Source organism: Manis pentadactyla, chromosome 9 (genome assembly GCF_030020395.1).
Source record: "Manis pentadactyla isolate mManPen7 chromosome 9, mManPen7.hap1, whole genome shotgun sequence".
NCBI classification, from domain to species: Eukaryota; Metazoa; Chordata; class Mammalia; order Pholidota; family Manidae; genus Manis; species Manis pentadactyla.
Genome location: NC_080027.1, coordinates 124267230 through 124284568, shown reverse-complemented (window position 1 = coordinate 124284568; position 17339 = coordinate 124267230). Strand labels below are relative to the sequence as shown.

The 17339-nt window shown below is 50.9% G+C and overlaps 2 protein-coding genes across 4 annotated transcripts in view; one reads left to right on the top strand and one right to left on the bottom strand.

The window, feature by feature from the left end:
- PPFIA4 (PTPRF interacting protein alpha 4) overlaps positions 1 to 17339 on the top strand; it is a 93230-nt gene that overhangs the window by 49109 nt on the left and 26782 nt on the right. The window contains exon 30 of one of the 3 annotated variants that reach the window (XM_057508101.1): positions 9142 to 9221. In XM_057508101.1, coding sequence (XP_057364084.1) covers positions 9142 to 9221 — 80 coding nt within the window. Of the gene's footprint in view, positions 1 to 189; positions 741 to 9141; positions 9222 to 17339 lie in introns of those variants that run through there. The other 2 variants (XM_057508100.1, XM_057508103.1) reach the window with 2 other exon arrangements.
- On the bottom strand, positions 4182 to 7021 carry MYOG (myogenin). Its single transcript, XM_036909603.2, has 3 exons — positions 6496 to 7021; positions 5671 to 5752; positions 4182 to 5077 (listed from the first exon to the last, which is right to left on the bottom strand). The coding sequence occupies exons 1-3, from the start codon at positions 6964 to 6966 to the stop codon at positions 4956 to 4958; spliced, it is 675 nt and encodes a 224-aa protein (XP_036765498.1). The 5' UTR covers positions 6967 to 7021; the 3' UTR covers positions 4182 to 4955.

The window sequence follows — 17339 nt, the reverse complement described above, 5'->3', positions numbered from 1 at the left end:
AAGGGCTGCCGTCCTCTGGGGAGTAAGTATCATAACTGTAAAAATGTAGTCAACAACCTTCTGTTAGAAAACCACTGGATTGCTAGAGAGGCTCAGGCTTGGGTTGCTTGTGCCAAGGGAGTGGAGGAAAAGAGGAGGTGCGAGGGGCCCTGATGCTGGGCTTGACTCCCTTCCTCTCTCCTCACCTGGCCTTGACTTGCTCCGCCTGCTTGCAGCCTTTCCCACCCTCCCAGGTCACTGCCCCTAAACACCCTCCAGCCACATCACTGCTCACACTGCAGCGGCCCCCAGCTCTTCCAGATCAGAGGAACGACTCCTCCTCGGGTGGCGTACGAAGCCATCTGAGATGTGGCTCCAGTGCGCACTCTCCCCTCCCCGCCATCCCAGGTTGGCCCAACTCAGAAACACTGTGCCCGCCGTGGCCCCACCGCCTGAGGGCAGGAGGAGAACTTCCGAGCCTTCGCTGCTGCGAATCTTCCAGACCCACCTCAAGCCTCACCTGGGGGGCATCGCCTGCCCCTCCCCAGCAGAATCAGGTCGCCGAGAACCCCTCGCTCCCCTGGGCTCTGCTTCTGCCGTGATGCCTGTGGCCCAGGTCTCCTCGCCCTCTCCCACACTGCACTGCGAGGAAGCTCCTTTAGTCGATCTCTGTACCCCTGGACATACATACTCGAATGAATAAATGAATCAGAGGGTTTTTATAAGGATTCTTATTAAATAAAGCTAATCATCATTGAGAAGTATTGTGTGCCAAACACTGTTCTCAGCATGCTCAGTGAATTGGCTCGTTTAGTCCTTACAGCCCTGTGATATATCATCTTCACTGTTTTGCAGAACAGGAAATCCCAGGACTAAGGCCACACAGCTAGTGAGAGGCAGACATGAGTCTCAAGCGTAGGTCTTCCTCACTGCAGGGCCTTGTCCTTAACTACAGTATTGTTGTTGAACTTCTGACCCAGTGCCAGCAGTGCTTAGCAAATATCACTTCTCTTTAAAGTGAGCTAAAGCCTCTGCCCCTCAGCTCTGTTGCCCCCGGCCCCTTTGCCAACCCCCTGTGTCTGTGCTACTCTGGTGACGCTCGACTCCTCAGACCTTCATGGGGCTGTTTCTTTTGCTCACCCAAGTGGTGAACTCCCGGAAGGCAGCATAGCACACATGCCTCCTTGTGCCCTTCCCAAGGCCAACAGTTGCCCGAACACTGATAGTACAGGACTGCAGGGTCCACGGGTACAGATGACAGGGCAGGATCAAGACAAGACAACCTATGACCCAGGGAGGGCGCACAGGTGAGGGATGGTCCCGGCCTAGTGCCTGCACCTCGGTGGGGCTGCCTCCCACCCTCTCCATGTACAATTCTCCAAAGGTAGAGTTGACCAGCCTTGGTGACGAGCTAGCTGGCTACAGGAATGATAGCTGAAGGGATCCAGGAAAACTGCAGTTTCCCAGCTATCCACCAGGAAGGGAATGTAGCAGGAGCAGGCATATGTGGAAAGATGAGTTTGATTTTGGACATGCTGAGCCTGAGATGAGACCCCAACGTCATGTACTTCCCCTCCTATAGGAATGTTCCAACAGAGAGCTAGAGAGTCTGGGTCTGGTGGTCGCCTATGACTAAGGAGTGAGGCACGGCCAGAACTGACATGCGGTGGAGATGTGGGGCTCACACCGGGGCAGGACTGAACCTCCTTAGCTAAGATCCCAGCCCATGGGGGCGCCTTCAGCACTTTGTGAGCCTTAGCTCATGTCCAGGCATCTCTGCCCCAGCCTGGAGCCCAGCAGCCAGGAATGCAGACAAGTCCAAAGGACGTGACATGCTGGGAATAGTGTTTTATCCCTGTGATAGATACCTGAGCTGATGGATTCCTGTCACTCTCCATTGTCCCCCCTCAACTCCCTCCAGATGGTCCAATCACTGCTACACCTGGAGCACTTAAAAAGGTTTTCCAGTTTGCAAATAGATTCCTTTGAGAAGTTAGATATCTACAAATGTTTATTGGAGTGCAACAAAAAACACTTGAGCATTCTGCAATTCACACTAATTATCTGAACACTTTAAAAAGTTCCTCTTTACACACTGACAATTGGTATGTCAATTTCAAGTAATTCTTATCTTTTTGTTCTAGTGGGATTCCCTCAAGTCCATCATTAGGCAACATTTAATTAACCCAGTTTGATTTATTGCAGGTGGTTCCACTGGAGATGGGATTTAAGCTAATTTCCCTAAAGAACACTCATTATCCATTAATTTCAGACTCATGTGTAATTCAATTGTGAAGGCTAAGCATTTGTTAAATTGTTAATCAAGAAGGTCCCTGTGCATTGATGACAGTTGTTTATTCTGTGCAAATAACTACTGAGACTGGTCTCCTGCTTGTCAAAGTTTGCCATTCACACTTGTGAGATTCGGCAGCTTCTTTTTACCTGGCGGGAAGTAAGCAGATAAAGGCTACGCCTGACAATGGTCAGGATTGATTATTCTAATAGCCCCTGCTGAGGACTGTTCATTCTTCCCAGATTATGAATGTCAACCTCAGTTTCCAGTTGACATGATAAGTGGAGAGGAATAATCTTTAAAAATATATCCAGCAACCCCAGAGCCTATCAGCTCCTTGGTAGAGATGAGTGCCCTTCTTGGCCACCGAAGCCCCCAGGAAGGAGGGGGTGGGATTGTATCTACCCCGGGAGCACTGGGAGGACAAAATGAGCCTGGAGGGAGCAGATCACCGTTGAATGTGTAGTTCATTATGTTCGGTGGGTAATAAAGGAGTGAGTGTGGATTCGAGAGCCAAGGCATTAGGACCTGGCACGTTGCCCCGTCGTCTCCAAGAGCCAGTGGGTGAGGGAGACGGAAGAGTCACGGAAAAGATCCAGGTGTTCCTCTCCAGCCCTTCCAATGTCAGACTGTAAACACAGCGACACAAACTCAAGAAGTAGGAAATGCCACAAATGGGCAGACTAGGCCGGTTTGTGATTCCCCAGATCCCCAGCCCTGACTGGTTGTTTGGGGGAGACTCTTCCTTCTGGACCCTCACGCGGGCTCTGGAGCCTTCTCTGAGGCTTCCTTCCTCCTCTTGTCCCTAGGCAGCGTTTCTGGAGCAAGTCCCACCTTCAGGAGGTCAGCAGGGCAGGTGTAGGGTAGACGGCCTAGCTGAGCCCAGAAGTGCAGACCGGGCACCAGGGCCTGTCACACTGTATTTCATAGACACTGGGGAAAACTGGGTTAAGTGAACTGTCAAGGGCCCTGAAGAACTGAGTGGGGACTGTAATGTACCATGCTCTAAATCCCTAGACTTCTGTAATGATTCTGACACCTCTAATTTGCAATAAATCAGACAAACTTAGCCTGAAGCAGGTGAATTAGTAAAGTTCTTCATAGTTGTTCATGGTCCATTCAAATTCTAGCATCTGATACATCCCTAGCTAAATCCTTATGTAATCTCTATCCAAAAATCTTTGTTCTCAATTATCCATCCCCTTTCTCCCCTCCCCTCAGGAAGCCAGTCTTGGGAAAATAGCATCCCATGTAAAGAGAGTCTGTGTTTCTCCTTTCTGTGATTGTTCTTTGTGAGCTCCAGCCCCCAGCCCCCAGCCCCCAGCCCCCAGCAGAATAGCCTCATCCTCTGAGCTGTCAGAATATCCTTCAGCCTCCGAGGACAGAAGGCTGTGGTGGGGGGACAAGCTAGTTAGCCCGCAAGAAAGCAGCAGTGTCTGGCCCCATCGCCATCCTGATTTACCATCTCCTGCTTCCCTACCGGGTTCTTGGCAAAGTCACGCCGGAGGAGGGTCAGGGGTCAGGGAGGGGAGCCCACAGATTCCCGTTCTACAACCCTGCTCACTGAGCGCTAGGGGTCTGAGCACCCCCAGTTAATTGGAAGGGAGTGGACCTAGTGGAATTTAAGATAGAGTGACAGACTGTGACCCTGTCTGGGATTTAGGGTGTGACAGAGTGCTCAGCAGGGTTTCCTGTGTCCTACAAGATTTCCAAGGAATCTGGTCTCCGCCCACCTACCGACCAGAGCCAGCTTCCTTCCCAATGTTTAGAGTGGGGACCCCAGTTTCTAGTGACCACCAGCAAGAAGCCCCTGCCACCTCCAGTCCCTGTACGCCCCGTCCCTGGGGTGTGCCTGGGCCACTGATGGGAAGATGCCAAGTGGTCAGTTTCCTCTCCTTCCACCTTGTCACAGACACTCTTACAGCACCCAGTCTTTATTCATTTTTTAAAAAAGAAATCCAAATAAGTTAGCAAAAAAGAAAAAAAAATTACAAAACAATGGCAAAAACCACACAATGCTTAGTTAACAAAAGAAATCACCCCACGAGCCCCTGCTCGCGCCCCCACCCCCTTGCCTGTCCCTGCAACTTCGTCACAGGAGACCTTGGTCAGACGGCAGCTTTACAAACAACACACAAAACAGAACAAAACATAAAACCACTGGAAGTTTCCCCATATTCACTGCAAAAGCTTGGCCCCCCAGGGACTCGGGAACAGGGACTGTTCCTCTCCCGATCTTCCCTCCCACTTCAGGCGGGCCCAGCCCAACCACTGGCATTAGGTGGAGACAAGAGCAGGAGATGGGCACGGCTTACCCAGGTCGGGACACTGTCTCGTCTCTCAGACCGTTTCTACTGTGGGGGTGGAATTGGAGGCTCGTTATGATCGAAGGGAAGCTCCTGAGTTTGCTCCCCGAGCCAGGGGGCACACATGAGGGCACTCTGGTCCCCTGGAAACAGATGCTCTCTGCTCTAAGGAGTTGGCTAAATGAGAGCGTCCATTCCCTCTCTGGGTGGTGGGTTAACCTGGTGTGGATGAGGAGGGGTACAGCCTGGCATCAGGCAGCCCCACGGCTGGCTTCCTGGCATCTGCCCAGCCTGACTTAGGAGTCCCCTCCTGCAGAAGTGGTGGTGTCTATGGCCAGCCTGGGGGCTCTCTCGGACACCTGGCCTGGCGGACAATCTCAGTTGGGCATGTTTTCATCTGGGAAGGCCACAGAAACATCCTCCACTGTGATGCTGTCCACGATGGAGGTGAGGGAGTGCAGGTTGTGAGCATCCGTAGCGTCAGCTGTAAGCAGATGATCTGTAAGGAGAAGGTGGAAGTATGTCACCTGGGCGAGGAGGGGGTCCCACGGTCCAGGACAGGGGTTGAACCCTTGGGCATGACAGGACTTCCAGGACAGGTGGGTGAGCAAAGCTCAGGAATTTTCCTCTCCCGGTGCTTTGCATGTGTGCGTGTGTGTGGATGTGTGTGTGTGAATACAAGTGCCTCTCCTGTGAACTCCCCTAATGGGTTAGGATTTAGAAGCAGCTCTTCTGAGGTGAAGCCAGGGCGGTGTATCCTGGGAGACTGAACTGCCCTTTGCTGGACCAGCTCAGCAGTGCTGACTCAGCGGTTCCCAGGGGCCCCTGGGGCAGGGCCTCTCTCCTCTCCGGGAAGAAGGTCAGGCACAGGAGCCGGCTGGGGAGCAGCAGGAGGCCTAGACCGCCTCTTAGCTGGTCAAGGCTTCAGGGAGGCACGGGGCCTTCCAGCTCGCCGTCTGGGACCCTGGGTTTATCAGGTCCCTGGGGAGGCCAAAGGCAGAGGTTGGAGCAGGGAGTAAGGTAAGAGGGGACAACTGGGCTTCAAGAGAGGCTGAGGGGTTTGAGCCAAGGTTATGGGAGGGCCTCACTTACCCCCCGGGGTGGGGCCAAACTCCAGTGCGCTGCCCCACTCTGGACTGCAGGAGGCGCTGTGGGAGCTGCATTCACTGGACACCTGAAGACAGGGTGAAGGCCCAAGGTCAGGGCCCAGCCATTCTGGGTGGTGTCTCTGTCCACCAGTGGGCAGAGACACCTGTGGTGGGTGGGGCTGGAGGGTGGGCCACGGGCTGTCCCCATCCCAGAACCTTCACAGCCAGCTCCTCTCATGTCCCTGCCTGGCCACTGAGCTTCTGCCTCCAGACCTTCCCCTCTTCTGTTCTGGGTGGTGACTCTGCCCTCACTGGACACCAGCTTAAATGGGTCTCTGGTTTTCCGGACCCTGGATACGGGTGAAGGAGGCAGAGTGTCTAGCCCAGCCAGGGCCGCTTCTGTGCAGGCCCTCTGGGGTTCCACAAGAGACGTGGGGTGGGTTTTCTCTCCGCCCAGCCCCACCCAGAATGGGGTGGGCTGGGAGCCTGGGCAGCTTTCTGCAGTGCACTGGACCTTGCCTCTGAGGTCCGGGTCCAGGTGCTGGGATGAGCCCTCCCCCCAGTTCTGGCTCCGTCTGGACAGGCTCCTGGCTCCTGGCTTCTGTCCCCTGCCACCCCCTCCACACCTGCTTCTCCTACTCGCTGCCTTTATCTTGTCTGGAAAGGACACAGGGACATAGGAGGTCAGCTGGACAGCCGGGCCCTGACAAAGGATGGGTCCGGCCTGACACCTGCTCCACCCCCCTGACTGAGCCCCGCCGAGGGGTCCCAGGCGGCGCAGGTGCCTCGGGGCCCTGCCGCCTGGGGCAGGTGGGTGGGCGGCACTTACCCCAGGCTGGGGCCCGCCACCGCCTCGGTAGCGGAGGTCGCGTTCCTCCTGGTTGAGGGAGCTGAGCAGCGCCTGCAGGCGCTCGATGTACTGGATGGCGCTGCGCAGGATCTCCACCTTGGGCAGGCGCTGGTTCGGGTTGAGCAGGGTGCTCCTCTTCAGGGCCTCGAAGGCCTCGTTCACCTTCTTGAGCCGGCGCTTCTCCCTCAGTGTGGCTGCCCGCCGCCGGTCCACGGACACCGACTTCCTCTTACACACCTTACAGGCCCATGGCAGGCACTGGCCCAGGCAGTGTTCAGGGGTCCCCAGCCCCTTGTCTTCCAGGGGCCCACGGGCCTCAGGGCTCAGGCTGAGCTCAGTCCGCTCGTAGCCCGGCGGCTCGAAGCCCTGGAGGTGGACAGGCAGGTAGTTCTCCCCGTCATAGAAGTGGGGTTCCTGGTAAAAGTAGGGGGACGTCTCATACAGCTCCATGGGGTCGGAAAAGACTTGTTCCTGCCACTGGCCCCCAAGCTCCTGTAGCCCCTCACGCCAACTGCTGGGTGCCATTTAAACCCTCCCCGCTGGCATGGAACCAGAGATAAATATAGCCAACACCACAGAAACCTGAGCCCCCCTCTAAGCTGTTGCTGCACATCAAGACGTTTACAGTGGATTAGATGTGATTCCCCTTTCTCTCCCCCTGGCCCCCACCCCACCCAGCCGGCCTGCCCTGGCTCCCGTGCACGGGCAGGGAGGCCGTGCGGTGTAATTCGATTAGTTTTCATTTCTCCGCTGCCCCCGTGGGACAGGGAAGGTGGGGGAGGACGCACATCCCCCTCTCATCTGCTCCTTTCAATTACTCCTCCTGCCCACCCCCTCTAGTCCCAAAGGCGTGGGGTGGGTGGCAGGGGAAGAGGAGGGAGCAAGGAAGGGGTGGGTTGAGGCTGGAAGGGGCCTTCAGGAGTCCGTTTGTCCATCCCCCTGCCTTCTGGCAGCAACTTAACCCTACCAGCCAGAGCACGAGACTGCTTCAAAGTTGGGGCGTGTCTGGCCCTCGGTGCCCGGGGTCAGAGGACTGAAACGCAGAGAGGCAAATGGATCCAACTTCTGGGTTTCCAAGGCAGCTCTGGCCTCATGTCTCCTAGGTCTCATGTAATTGGAGGTAAACTGAGGCAAGAGACATTTTTGGGGGCTTGTTTTTCCTTTTTGGCAGGGGCCAGTGGAAGTTTTTTCTTAAGGCAGCTGCTCAGGGTCAGAGCAAGGCTCAGGACTCACAGCCTACGCATTGCCTCCGTCCCCTCCCTCTCTCACTCTGGATCAATTATATGCCCTCTATATTGCCACCTTGACTGTTTCCTGCCCCATTTGGACTCCACGATTTCCTTCCTACTCACTGTGGGTGGGGAGGGAAGGACAGTCAGCCGAGCCCTTCAGACTCCGTTTAAATATCCCGTTTCCTTGACCCCTTGGCTTGGCCGTTCTGAGTAGTCTGGTCTGAGCCGTCAGTTTTACATGTAGCTTGTAAGTCTCAAATGTCAGATGAAGGAGGGATTGCTTTGCGGGTTTCTCAGTCCTTGGTCACCTGTCAGCAGAGGTCTTGAGGTCTGAGAGGACCAGTGCTCCCCACACTACAGGCAGGACTCAGAGGCCAGCAGGTAGCAAGGCTGTGTCTTAGGGGTACAGGGATTCCCAAAGCAGGGGGAGGCCAAGCCTCTAGTTGTGGTTTCTACACAGCTCGGCTGGGAGAGAGGAACGTGTGTCTGTGTAATATTTGCCTCTAACCAGATGGGAGGGCCAGGCTGGGGGCTTAGGGTGACCTGTGTGTCTGCCAGCCTTTGACATGACTATGGACACCCCAGGATCGCATCATTTTGTCCTTTAGGGTCCTGTCCGCCTGACCCCTGTTCTCTGATGATTTCTAGGATTTTACTATCTAGTTGGTAAGCGTGGACATGGAACTATGAACGTTAAATTGCAATGAGAGAGCTATTTTAATTCAGCAGTGCACATGGGGCTGTGATCAGTTGCAAATGAGTGGGTTCATCAGATCAGTTTCAGAAGTTTATAGAAAGTCAAAACCCCAAAGGCTGGGGTCTCTGTGCTAGAGGGGGAGGAGAGTGCTGGGCTGGGGCTTGGACACCAGGTAGGGGTCGGATGAAAGGAGGAGCTGGGCGGCAGGGGCTGCTGGGGAGAAGGGTCTGCACGGAACTTGGGGCCCAGGTACGTGGGTGATTGGGCAGACCTGCGGAAGTGGGAGGAGGCCCAACTGGGCATGGAAGGGCTTGAAAGCTGAAGCAAGGAGACCACAGAGAAGATGGTGACAATAATCCACGAGTGAGGCACTGAGGGGCCACACAACCCTCAGAGGGAGGAGGGTGGACACCGCCAGGAGAGGTGCATGTTTTACCTGGCAAAGGGATGGTGCACGCGTGCATGTGTGTGAATGCGTGATAGGAGAATGGCTGTGTTAACTAAAGAACACCTGGCACATGGCAACACCCAATAAATATAATCTTTTTCCTTGCTTGGTCCTCTGCTCCATGTCTGGCCTCCCTCTCAGGCTATTTCCCTGGCTGTCCTCATTGCCTCTGAGGAACCAGAGCAGCAGGAATGGGGGAGGGAAAACCTAGCCCCACCCGTTACTCACTCACTCATTCACTCTTTCAGTCAAGAACCACCTTGTGCTGGGTGCCAGGGTGGCTGATGTGAGCACAGACGTGGTCTCGCTGCCGGCAGCACGGTCACACGTGAGTACAGAAGAGGGGTGCACCAAGTCTCTGACTGTGGAGGGGAGTGTTAGGTGACAAGGACTAGTCTGGGGAACGTGCGAATGCGATCCAGAGAAGGAAGATCTTCCTTCACGCCTTTATCTGCTGAACTCAGTTTCCCGGGAGCCCTCTCTCTGTGACAGTCCTGGGCCGGACCGGACCCGGCTGAGAGCTCTGACAGGCTCAGCCCTGCCTCTGGGTTGGGTGTGACATTGGCCTTGTGTCTGTGTAATATTTGCCTCTAACCAGAGGGAGGGCTGGGCTGGGAGTTTAGGGTGACCTGTGTGTCTGGGTTTCAAGGAATCCCAGTCTATAGATGTATTTGTGTGTCTGTCTGTGTAAGTGGCCTGGAGACCACATCAGGGCCCAGCTGTGGGATGCAGACTCTTTGGGGACTGAGGAGATAGGGTGGTCCAGACGCCATTCACCCCAAAACCCTGATGGGCAGATTGGCCCTTTGCACACCCTGCTGCTCTCTCCGAGCTGAGCTGTGGAGAAACCGCAACTAGAGGCTTGGCCTTCTCCCCCTGCCCACTCCTCCACCCGTGCGGGCTGCCCTCTGATGGATGGGAACACATTGGTGCCAAGCACAGGGCTGCCTTTGTGTTCCACCACCAGCAGCGACCCATCAGCTCTAACCTGACAGCGGGGCGTCTGGCCCTAATCCCACTCCTGCTGGCTGGGCACACAGGGCCCCCTGCCCTGGCTGCAGCCTCTCCTCCAGTGGTCCTGCCCCCTCCAGAGGAAGCCCTTATCCCCCACTGGGACTCCACACTGGGCTGCTGACGCCCCCACCCTGACTGTCTCAACTTGGTTCTGTCATTTGCATGCTGGGCTGATCTCATTTGCATGGTAGCGGTTGGATTTCAGAATGCCCAGAAATCCCCATCACCTGCTTCTGGTCCCTTCCTTCCTTCTGTGCTATGCTACCAGTCCCAGCCCTCTGATTCCCAGCATCTTCCCGTCCCTGCTGACTCCCAGGTGGGCTGACCTGGGCTGCCAGGTTGTTTTGCTCACATCAGAGCAAGTGTCCTGCTCTGGAGGCTCATGTGCCTGAGAATAGAGGAGCAGGAAGGAGAAGGGTCTGCAAGTGCGGGAGCCTCCCGCTTCTCCAAACAGGCTCCACCTTGTATTCTCCCAGGCTGGGTCTCTGCGTGGTAAGGACTGGGTGGGGACTGGGAGGCAGGAAGGTGTGTGCATTTCAATAGGACCTAGAGGCGTGATCATAGCCTGCAACTCAGCACTGATTATGTGTGAGATTCCCACTGCGGGGGAGACCAGATCACAGTCATGCGACGGCCGGGTTGGAAGGGGGTCTAAGGATCACTTCACCTTCTTCCTTCTACCTGCTGGGGAGCGGGGGCCCAGAGAAGGGAAGTGATTTGCCCACGGGTGCAGCGAGCACAAGGGTCGGAAATGTGAGCAGTGTTGGCTTTTGGACTGCCTGGTTCAACGTCAGGTGCCTTCTCTCCCTCCCTGAGGCCGACTGGTGAGGAAGGGCTGAGAGTGAGTACCTGTTTCCAGGTGAGCCTGGGGACACAGGCAGGAGGCAGGCGGGAGGAGGGGTCTGGAGGCGCGCTCATGCTTCGAATGGAGAGTTCAGGAAGACACCCAGATAAGTAGTGACGGAGAGATGCCGAGAAGGCACAAGAGCGCACTGAGAGACAGCAGCCTGGGGACACCAGGGAGGCCTCAGGACTGGGGACAGGGGGAGAGGTGTGGAGGCAGCTGGGAGCCGTGGCTGAGAGGCGAGCAGCAGGGGAGGGCCCTGGGCCTCTGGAGGCCGCACATTGTTTCCATTGAGGTCTGAGCATCAGATAACCGCTGGGAAATCCATCCCTGCCTGGAATCTGGAGCTAGAGCCAGTCTCATTCATCAAGAATCTCTGGCCTTGGTGTGTGGGAAGGTGCCAGCCTAGAGGCAGAAGGGGATGGGTCCTAGCCGAGTGGGGGTCACAGGGAGGTGATTGATGGGCCTAGAGGCCAGAGCTAGGTTTAAAAATAACCTGACCTGGGCTCAGTAGAGTGTGGGCCTCTGGGAACACAAGTGACAGTTTCTTATGCATATCCCATGTTCCTGTGAGGGCTGGGCCTTCAGCTGCTGATCAAGGTACCTAGTCAGGAAGTTAAGGGCAAGAGGAAGAAAGAGCCTTGGAAAAGGAGTTGGGCACCTTGCTGTCTTTTCTCCCCTCCCATTCTTCTTTCTCCGTTTGTGAATCAAGGTGCTGGACTCGATGATCCAAATGGCTCTCGAGAGGGAACATTCTTTCTCTGACTCAGCATGTGGGTCTGGAGGAAGTGCTTATAGGGTCAGGGTAGGAGAACTGTTTTGAGAGTTGTCTGAACCAGGCCTAGCCCTGAAGAACAGACTCGGGATCAGAGAGGCAGACGGCAGCGGTGTACTGTCCCTTCCCACCTCCACTTCTGTTCCCATATTCAGTCTCACTGGAAAGCAGCCCAGGGGTTCTCTGGACCCGTTTCAGCCTACCAAGGACGGCCTGGCATATGTTTATTACACTCGCCTCTGGACTGGTCGGTCCTCCTTCCCATCTAGTCTCCCCATTCTGCCCTCCCTGTGGGTTCGGAAGCCCTAGCCTGCCGCCCCACCCCTTCCACTCCATGGACAGCTTCTATTTCTGCCTCTTTGACAAGTTGTGACATATTTGGGAGCAGCTGCTGCCTGGGTGGAGATGCCTTTGCTTTTCTCCTGGCTCTGCCTTCTCCCCAGTACCTCTCCCAACAGCCTCCCCGTCTCAGAATGTGCTGCAGGACCCTCCCTGCATTCCCCTCTCTGGAACACACACACTCAGCTTTTCCTAGGTTCCTGCAGGGGTGCCTAGGCTCCTGACTGACACAAAGGGGGCCTTTGGGGGGAGAAAGTTAGGTGGCTGGTGTGGGGGATCTTTCTGGGGATAGGATCTTTTCTGCCAGGTCCCAAGCTGTGTGGTTTGAGGCAAGTCTCATCCCACTCTGCTTCATTTTTTAATCTTTGAAATGGGGATGATGAATAATGTCTTCTCTTCCAACCATAAGTAGTTTTGTCACCTATTAACTGTAGGGACATGGTAACTCTCCCTGTGCTGTTGATCCTATTACTCTTGTTTTCTCTAAAGATTTTATTCCATTGTCCCTCTTCTTTCTCTCAAGGATCTCTAATTTCTCCCTCTGAGCCCGTAAATGTGCTGAAGTCTCTCCCATCAAATATCCCCTTCCTTTCTCATGTAGTCTCCCTAGCTATGGCTCTGTCACTACCTTCCCTTTTTCATCACATTTCTAGGAAGAGGACTTTATATTCACCCTTTCCACATCACATTCATCTTTCATTCACTTACCTGCTCAGGGAGGCTTCCACTTTCCCCAGGGCTCTAAAAACTGCTGTTTCTAGGATCACTAGATGCCCTTGCCATGTGCCAACATCACTAGATCTCTCTCCTGCAGCCTTACCTGAATGGTCTGTATCATTTGACAATGTTGACCGCACCATCCTTGAAACCCTGTTCCCTTAGCTTCCATCATCCCTCTATCTCTGGTTCTCTGTTTTGTTTTGTTTTTCTCACCTTGCCTCCTCCTTTCTTCTTTCTTTTCTTTCCCCTACTCTTGATCCTCTTCTTGAGCTTCTTCTCTGCCTGTCCTTTAAGAGGGATTTTCTATTCTTGCTCCTCTTCTCTACAGTCTCCCTTGGTATCTCATTCTCCCACCTAGGTTTCAACTGCTATGTATATAAATACTCAGTAAATGTTTCTTGCTCTTAACTGTTATGTATTGATGACTCCCAAATCTAACACCAGTCCTGCGCTCTTCCCTGAGATGCAGATCACATATCCAAGGTAATAGTAGACATTTCCACTCACATGTCTTGCAGGCTCCTAACATTAAATATCTCTGATATGCAATCCATTCATTCTCTCCTCCTATTCCAGTTCTTGCCCACTGGTACTGATGCTACAATCCAGTAATTCCTCTCCAGCTCTTATCCTTCCACATCCAATCATTCAAAAGCTCCTTCAATCTCTACTCCTCTCGCCATCTTGAAAATTCCTAGACTCACATAAGGCCAGGAATTGTTTGAGTTTCCACTAGCCAGAGTGAGAGCCTCCCAAAGGGTTATACCTAAGCAGTAAAATAAACTAAAGGCAACTCTAGATCTAGATCTAGATCTAAAAAGTTTAAAAGTACACTACAAAAGGATCAAACTAATTTAATGGCATGCCAGAACAAAGTCTAACACTCTTTAAATAAATATAATAAAATTCAACGCTCAGTTATATAAAATCCACAATGTTAGGTATCCAATCACAAATGAGTAGGCAGCAAAGAAGCAGAAAAATGTGACCCATAATCAGGAAAAGTATCAATTGCCATAGACCTAGAAATGACAGAGATAATAGAATTATCAGACAGGGCCATTAAAAGATCAATTATAAATATGTTCATTATGCTTATGATTTAAAGAAAAGCATGAACGTAATTAAGATAGAAATAGAAGGTATAAAGAGAATCAAAACATCATTGGATGGGATTATGTATTAGTCTGCTTTGGCTGCCATAACAAAATACCATACACTGGATGGCTTGAACAAAAGGAATTTATTTTCTCACAATTATGGCAGCTGGAAGTCTGAGATGAGGTGCCAGCACGGTTGGGTTTTGTTGAGAGCTCTCTTCCTGGACTGTGATGGCTACCTTCTTGCTTTGTGCTCACATGGCCTTTCCTTAGTGTGTGTGCATGTGTGTGTGTGTGTGTGTGTGTGTGTGTGTGTGTAGAGAGAGTGAGAGACAAGAAGAGAGAAAGAGAGAGGGAGAGATCAAGCTCTCTGCTGGCTCTTCTTATAATGATACTAATCTCAATGCACCAGGCTCCTACCCTTATGACCTAATTATCTCCCCACAGCACCATCTCCAGATACCATCACTCTGAGGTTAGGGCTTCAACATATGATTTTTTTCAAGGGGACACAAACATTCAGTCCATGACAGGTTGATAGCAGACCAGACACCAGAGAAAAAAAGTTTACTGACTTTGAATACAAAGCAATAGAAACAATCCAAAATGAAACACAGAGAAAAAGGTATGTATAAAAAAGAGCTTCACTGACCTGTGGGACAATATCAAGTGGACTAACATATATGTAAGTGAAGTTCCAGAAAACAGCATAAAAATATCAGAAGAAATAATAATGGCTACAGATTTTCCAAATTTGGTGGAAACTATAAACTCACAAATCAAAGTCATTTAATGAACCCTCAAAATGATAAATACAAAGTAAACCACACCAAGGGACATAATAATCAAATTTTTGAAAACCAATGACATAGAGAAAAGTTTAAAAGCAGTCAGAGAAAAAAAGGTGCATTATCTATAGAGGAACAAAGATTAAAAAGAAAGGTACTGCTGATTTACTATTAGATACTATGAAGGCCAAAAGACAATAGAACAACATCTTTAAAGTGCTGAAAGAAAAACTGTAAACCAAAAATTCTATACCCAATGAAAATATCTTTTGAGAACAAATGTGAAATAATGACTTTTTCAGACAAAGATAAGCTGGCAGAATTTATCACCAGGAGGTAGTCATTATAATAAATATTAAAGGAAGTCCTTTAGGCAGAAGGCAATGCTTACAAGATGGAAACTTGAATCTACATAAAGGAATGAAGAGCATCAGAAGCAGCACATATGTGGTAAATATAAAGAGACTTTCCCCCCTCATTTTTCCCCTTCATTTTAAAATTTCTTTGAAAGATAGTTACCTATTTAAAGTAAAAATAGTAACAAAGTGTTGTAGGGGTTATAATATAAAAAATGAGATATATGACAATAACACGAAAAATGAGAAGTGAGAAATAGAAGTACACATATGTGAAGTAGTATAATATTATTTGAGGGTAGACTGTGACAAGTTAAAGATATATGATATTAACACTAGAGCAAGCACTAAAAATAAAATGTAGAGCTATAGTTAGTAGCCAATATTGGAGATACACTGGAATATAAAAAGTAGTTAATTTAGGAGAAAACAGGGAAAGAGGCAGAATGAAACAAACAGCAGATGGGACAAATCGAAAACAATTAGCATGATAGTAGATTTACACTAAACCATATCTATAACAGCATTAAATATGAATAGACTTCATGAAAAAGTAAGATCCAGCTATAGGCTGTCTATAAGGAACTAACTTGACACATTAAGACCCAGGTGAGTAAAATGATGGAAAAATATATAGCATGCAAACACTAATCATAAGAAATCTGGAGCAGCTATATTAGTACCAGAAAAAGTAGATTTCAGAACAAGAAATATTACTAGGGATAAAGAGAGACCTTATATAATGATAAAGAGGTTAATTCATCAATAAGACATATGAATCTTGAATGTATATGTACCTAATAACAGGCCTTCAAAACATATGAAGCAAAAAAATGACAAAACTAAAAGGAAAAATAGATAACTTCAAAATTTTAGAGATTTCAAAAATCCTCTCAGCAATTCAGAACATGTAGATAAAATCAATATGGAAATAGAAAACTTAAACAACTCTGTCAATTGATTTTGCCAATCAACATCTGTAGGATAGTCCGCCCACCAGTAAAAGCACATGAACATTTCCTGAGATGCATCATACACAGGGCCATGAAACAAGGTTGGTAAATTTTAAAATATTGGTAATAAAGAGCATGTGCTCTGACTACAATGGAATTAAATTAGAAATCATTAGCAGAAATTTCTAGAAAATCCTCAAATATTTGGAAATCAAGCTTTTAAATGAACCATGGGTCATCACTTATTGAGCCCTTTCTGCCAGGCCTGTGTTAAGTGCCAGATAAAATGTAACTCATTTAATCCTCTCAATAATCTCCTAAACTAATTACTGTTATCACCATTTTTCAGATGAGGGCCCAGAGCTCAAAGAGGGCAGGCAGATGGCAAGTTGTAAAGCTAGGGCCAGAAACTCAGTTGTCTCATGCCAAAGCTCAGCTCATGATTAGTATGTTATTCAACAGTCAACTGATGAGAGCGTTTGAGACGGGTGCCCCAGAGAGCTGTGCTGGGAGATTCCTGTCGGGCATGGGGGTGGGGTGTGCATGGCTGAGCTGTCCCCAGTATCAGTATCATCCCCAGTCTTGCTGTTCAAGATCCTTCCCTATGGAAAGTCCCCCATTGGATGTCTCCGTGTGACCTTCCCTGCCTACATTCCTGTCTGTTGTGGCACTCTGTCCCCAGTCAGCTCTCTCCATGACACGACAAACTCACTGGCCTTTCTCACGTGCTCCATCCAAGCTCTTCACAAGCCCTCCTGGCCTTCCTTCTCCAGGGGTCTCCCCTCCACTGCCTTCACTCCTGGCTCATCTGTCCTGATCTCAGCGGACTTGCTTTCTGCCCCAGGACTTTCTAGACCTTGAACTCCAGGCAAGATCTGAGACACGATGCTCCTTGGGCAACCTTCCCAGACTGGACCTGCTGTTGCTGGTCACCTGGGATCAGTGGTGACGAGAGTATCCCCAGACTGTCCAGCACCGCCCAGTGGCTTGCTTTTTCTTGCTCTTTTACTTGAGAGGCCCTTGAGCTAGACTGTCTGGGTTTGAATCCTGGCATTATCACTTTCTAGCTTTGTGATCTTGGCTAAGTGACTTGACTTCTCTGTGCTTCCACTTCTTTGTCCCACCTCACAGAGTTATATAAATTAAATGAGTTCATATTTATGAAGTCCCTGACACTTAGTGTGTACTCAGTATGCTTTAGGTCTGCTATTTTTACTGAACCTACATTCTGTCCATCTCTTTCCCATCAGATTTCGAGCTCCCTGAGAGCTGAAGTAGTGTTTCTTCCCTCATTCTGTCACACTGGGAGCTCTCCGGGCAGAGGGGCTGCATCTTCCCTAAAGGGTGGAGGCTCCAGGAGGGCAGAGAATGTGTCTCTCCTGTCACACCGAGGCTGTGTCTGTGCCCCCAGGCTCTGAATGTCCTGCTTGTCTGCCCCTCTGTGCTCAGGACAGGGCTATGAATTTGGCAGGTCCAGTAGAGCTTCTGGGCAGTGAGGATGTTGCAGGGAGGGTATCCATGCTGGGGCCATAGGGTCCTAGACAGAGATTCCTGCCC

What these genes read in the sequence shown, in the direction of transcription:
- MYOG (XM_036909603.2), bottom strand. Translation starts at nt 6,966, where the DNA reads ATGGAGCTGTATGAGACGTCCCCCTACTTTTACCAGGAACCCCACTTC. An exon ending in GTGGCGGGCCCCAGCCTGGG is followed by an intron (nt 5,753 to 6,495) that starts GTAAGTGCCGCC and finishes CCCTGTCTTCAG; the next exon opens with GTGTCCAGTGAATGCAGCTC. An exon ending in GTTTGGCCCCACCCCGGGGG is followed by an intron (nt 5,078 to 5,670) that starts GTAAGTGAGGCC and finishes TTCTCCTTACAG; the next exon opens with ATCATCTGCTTACAGCTGAC.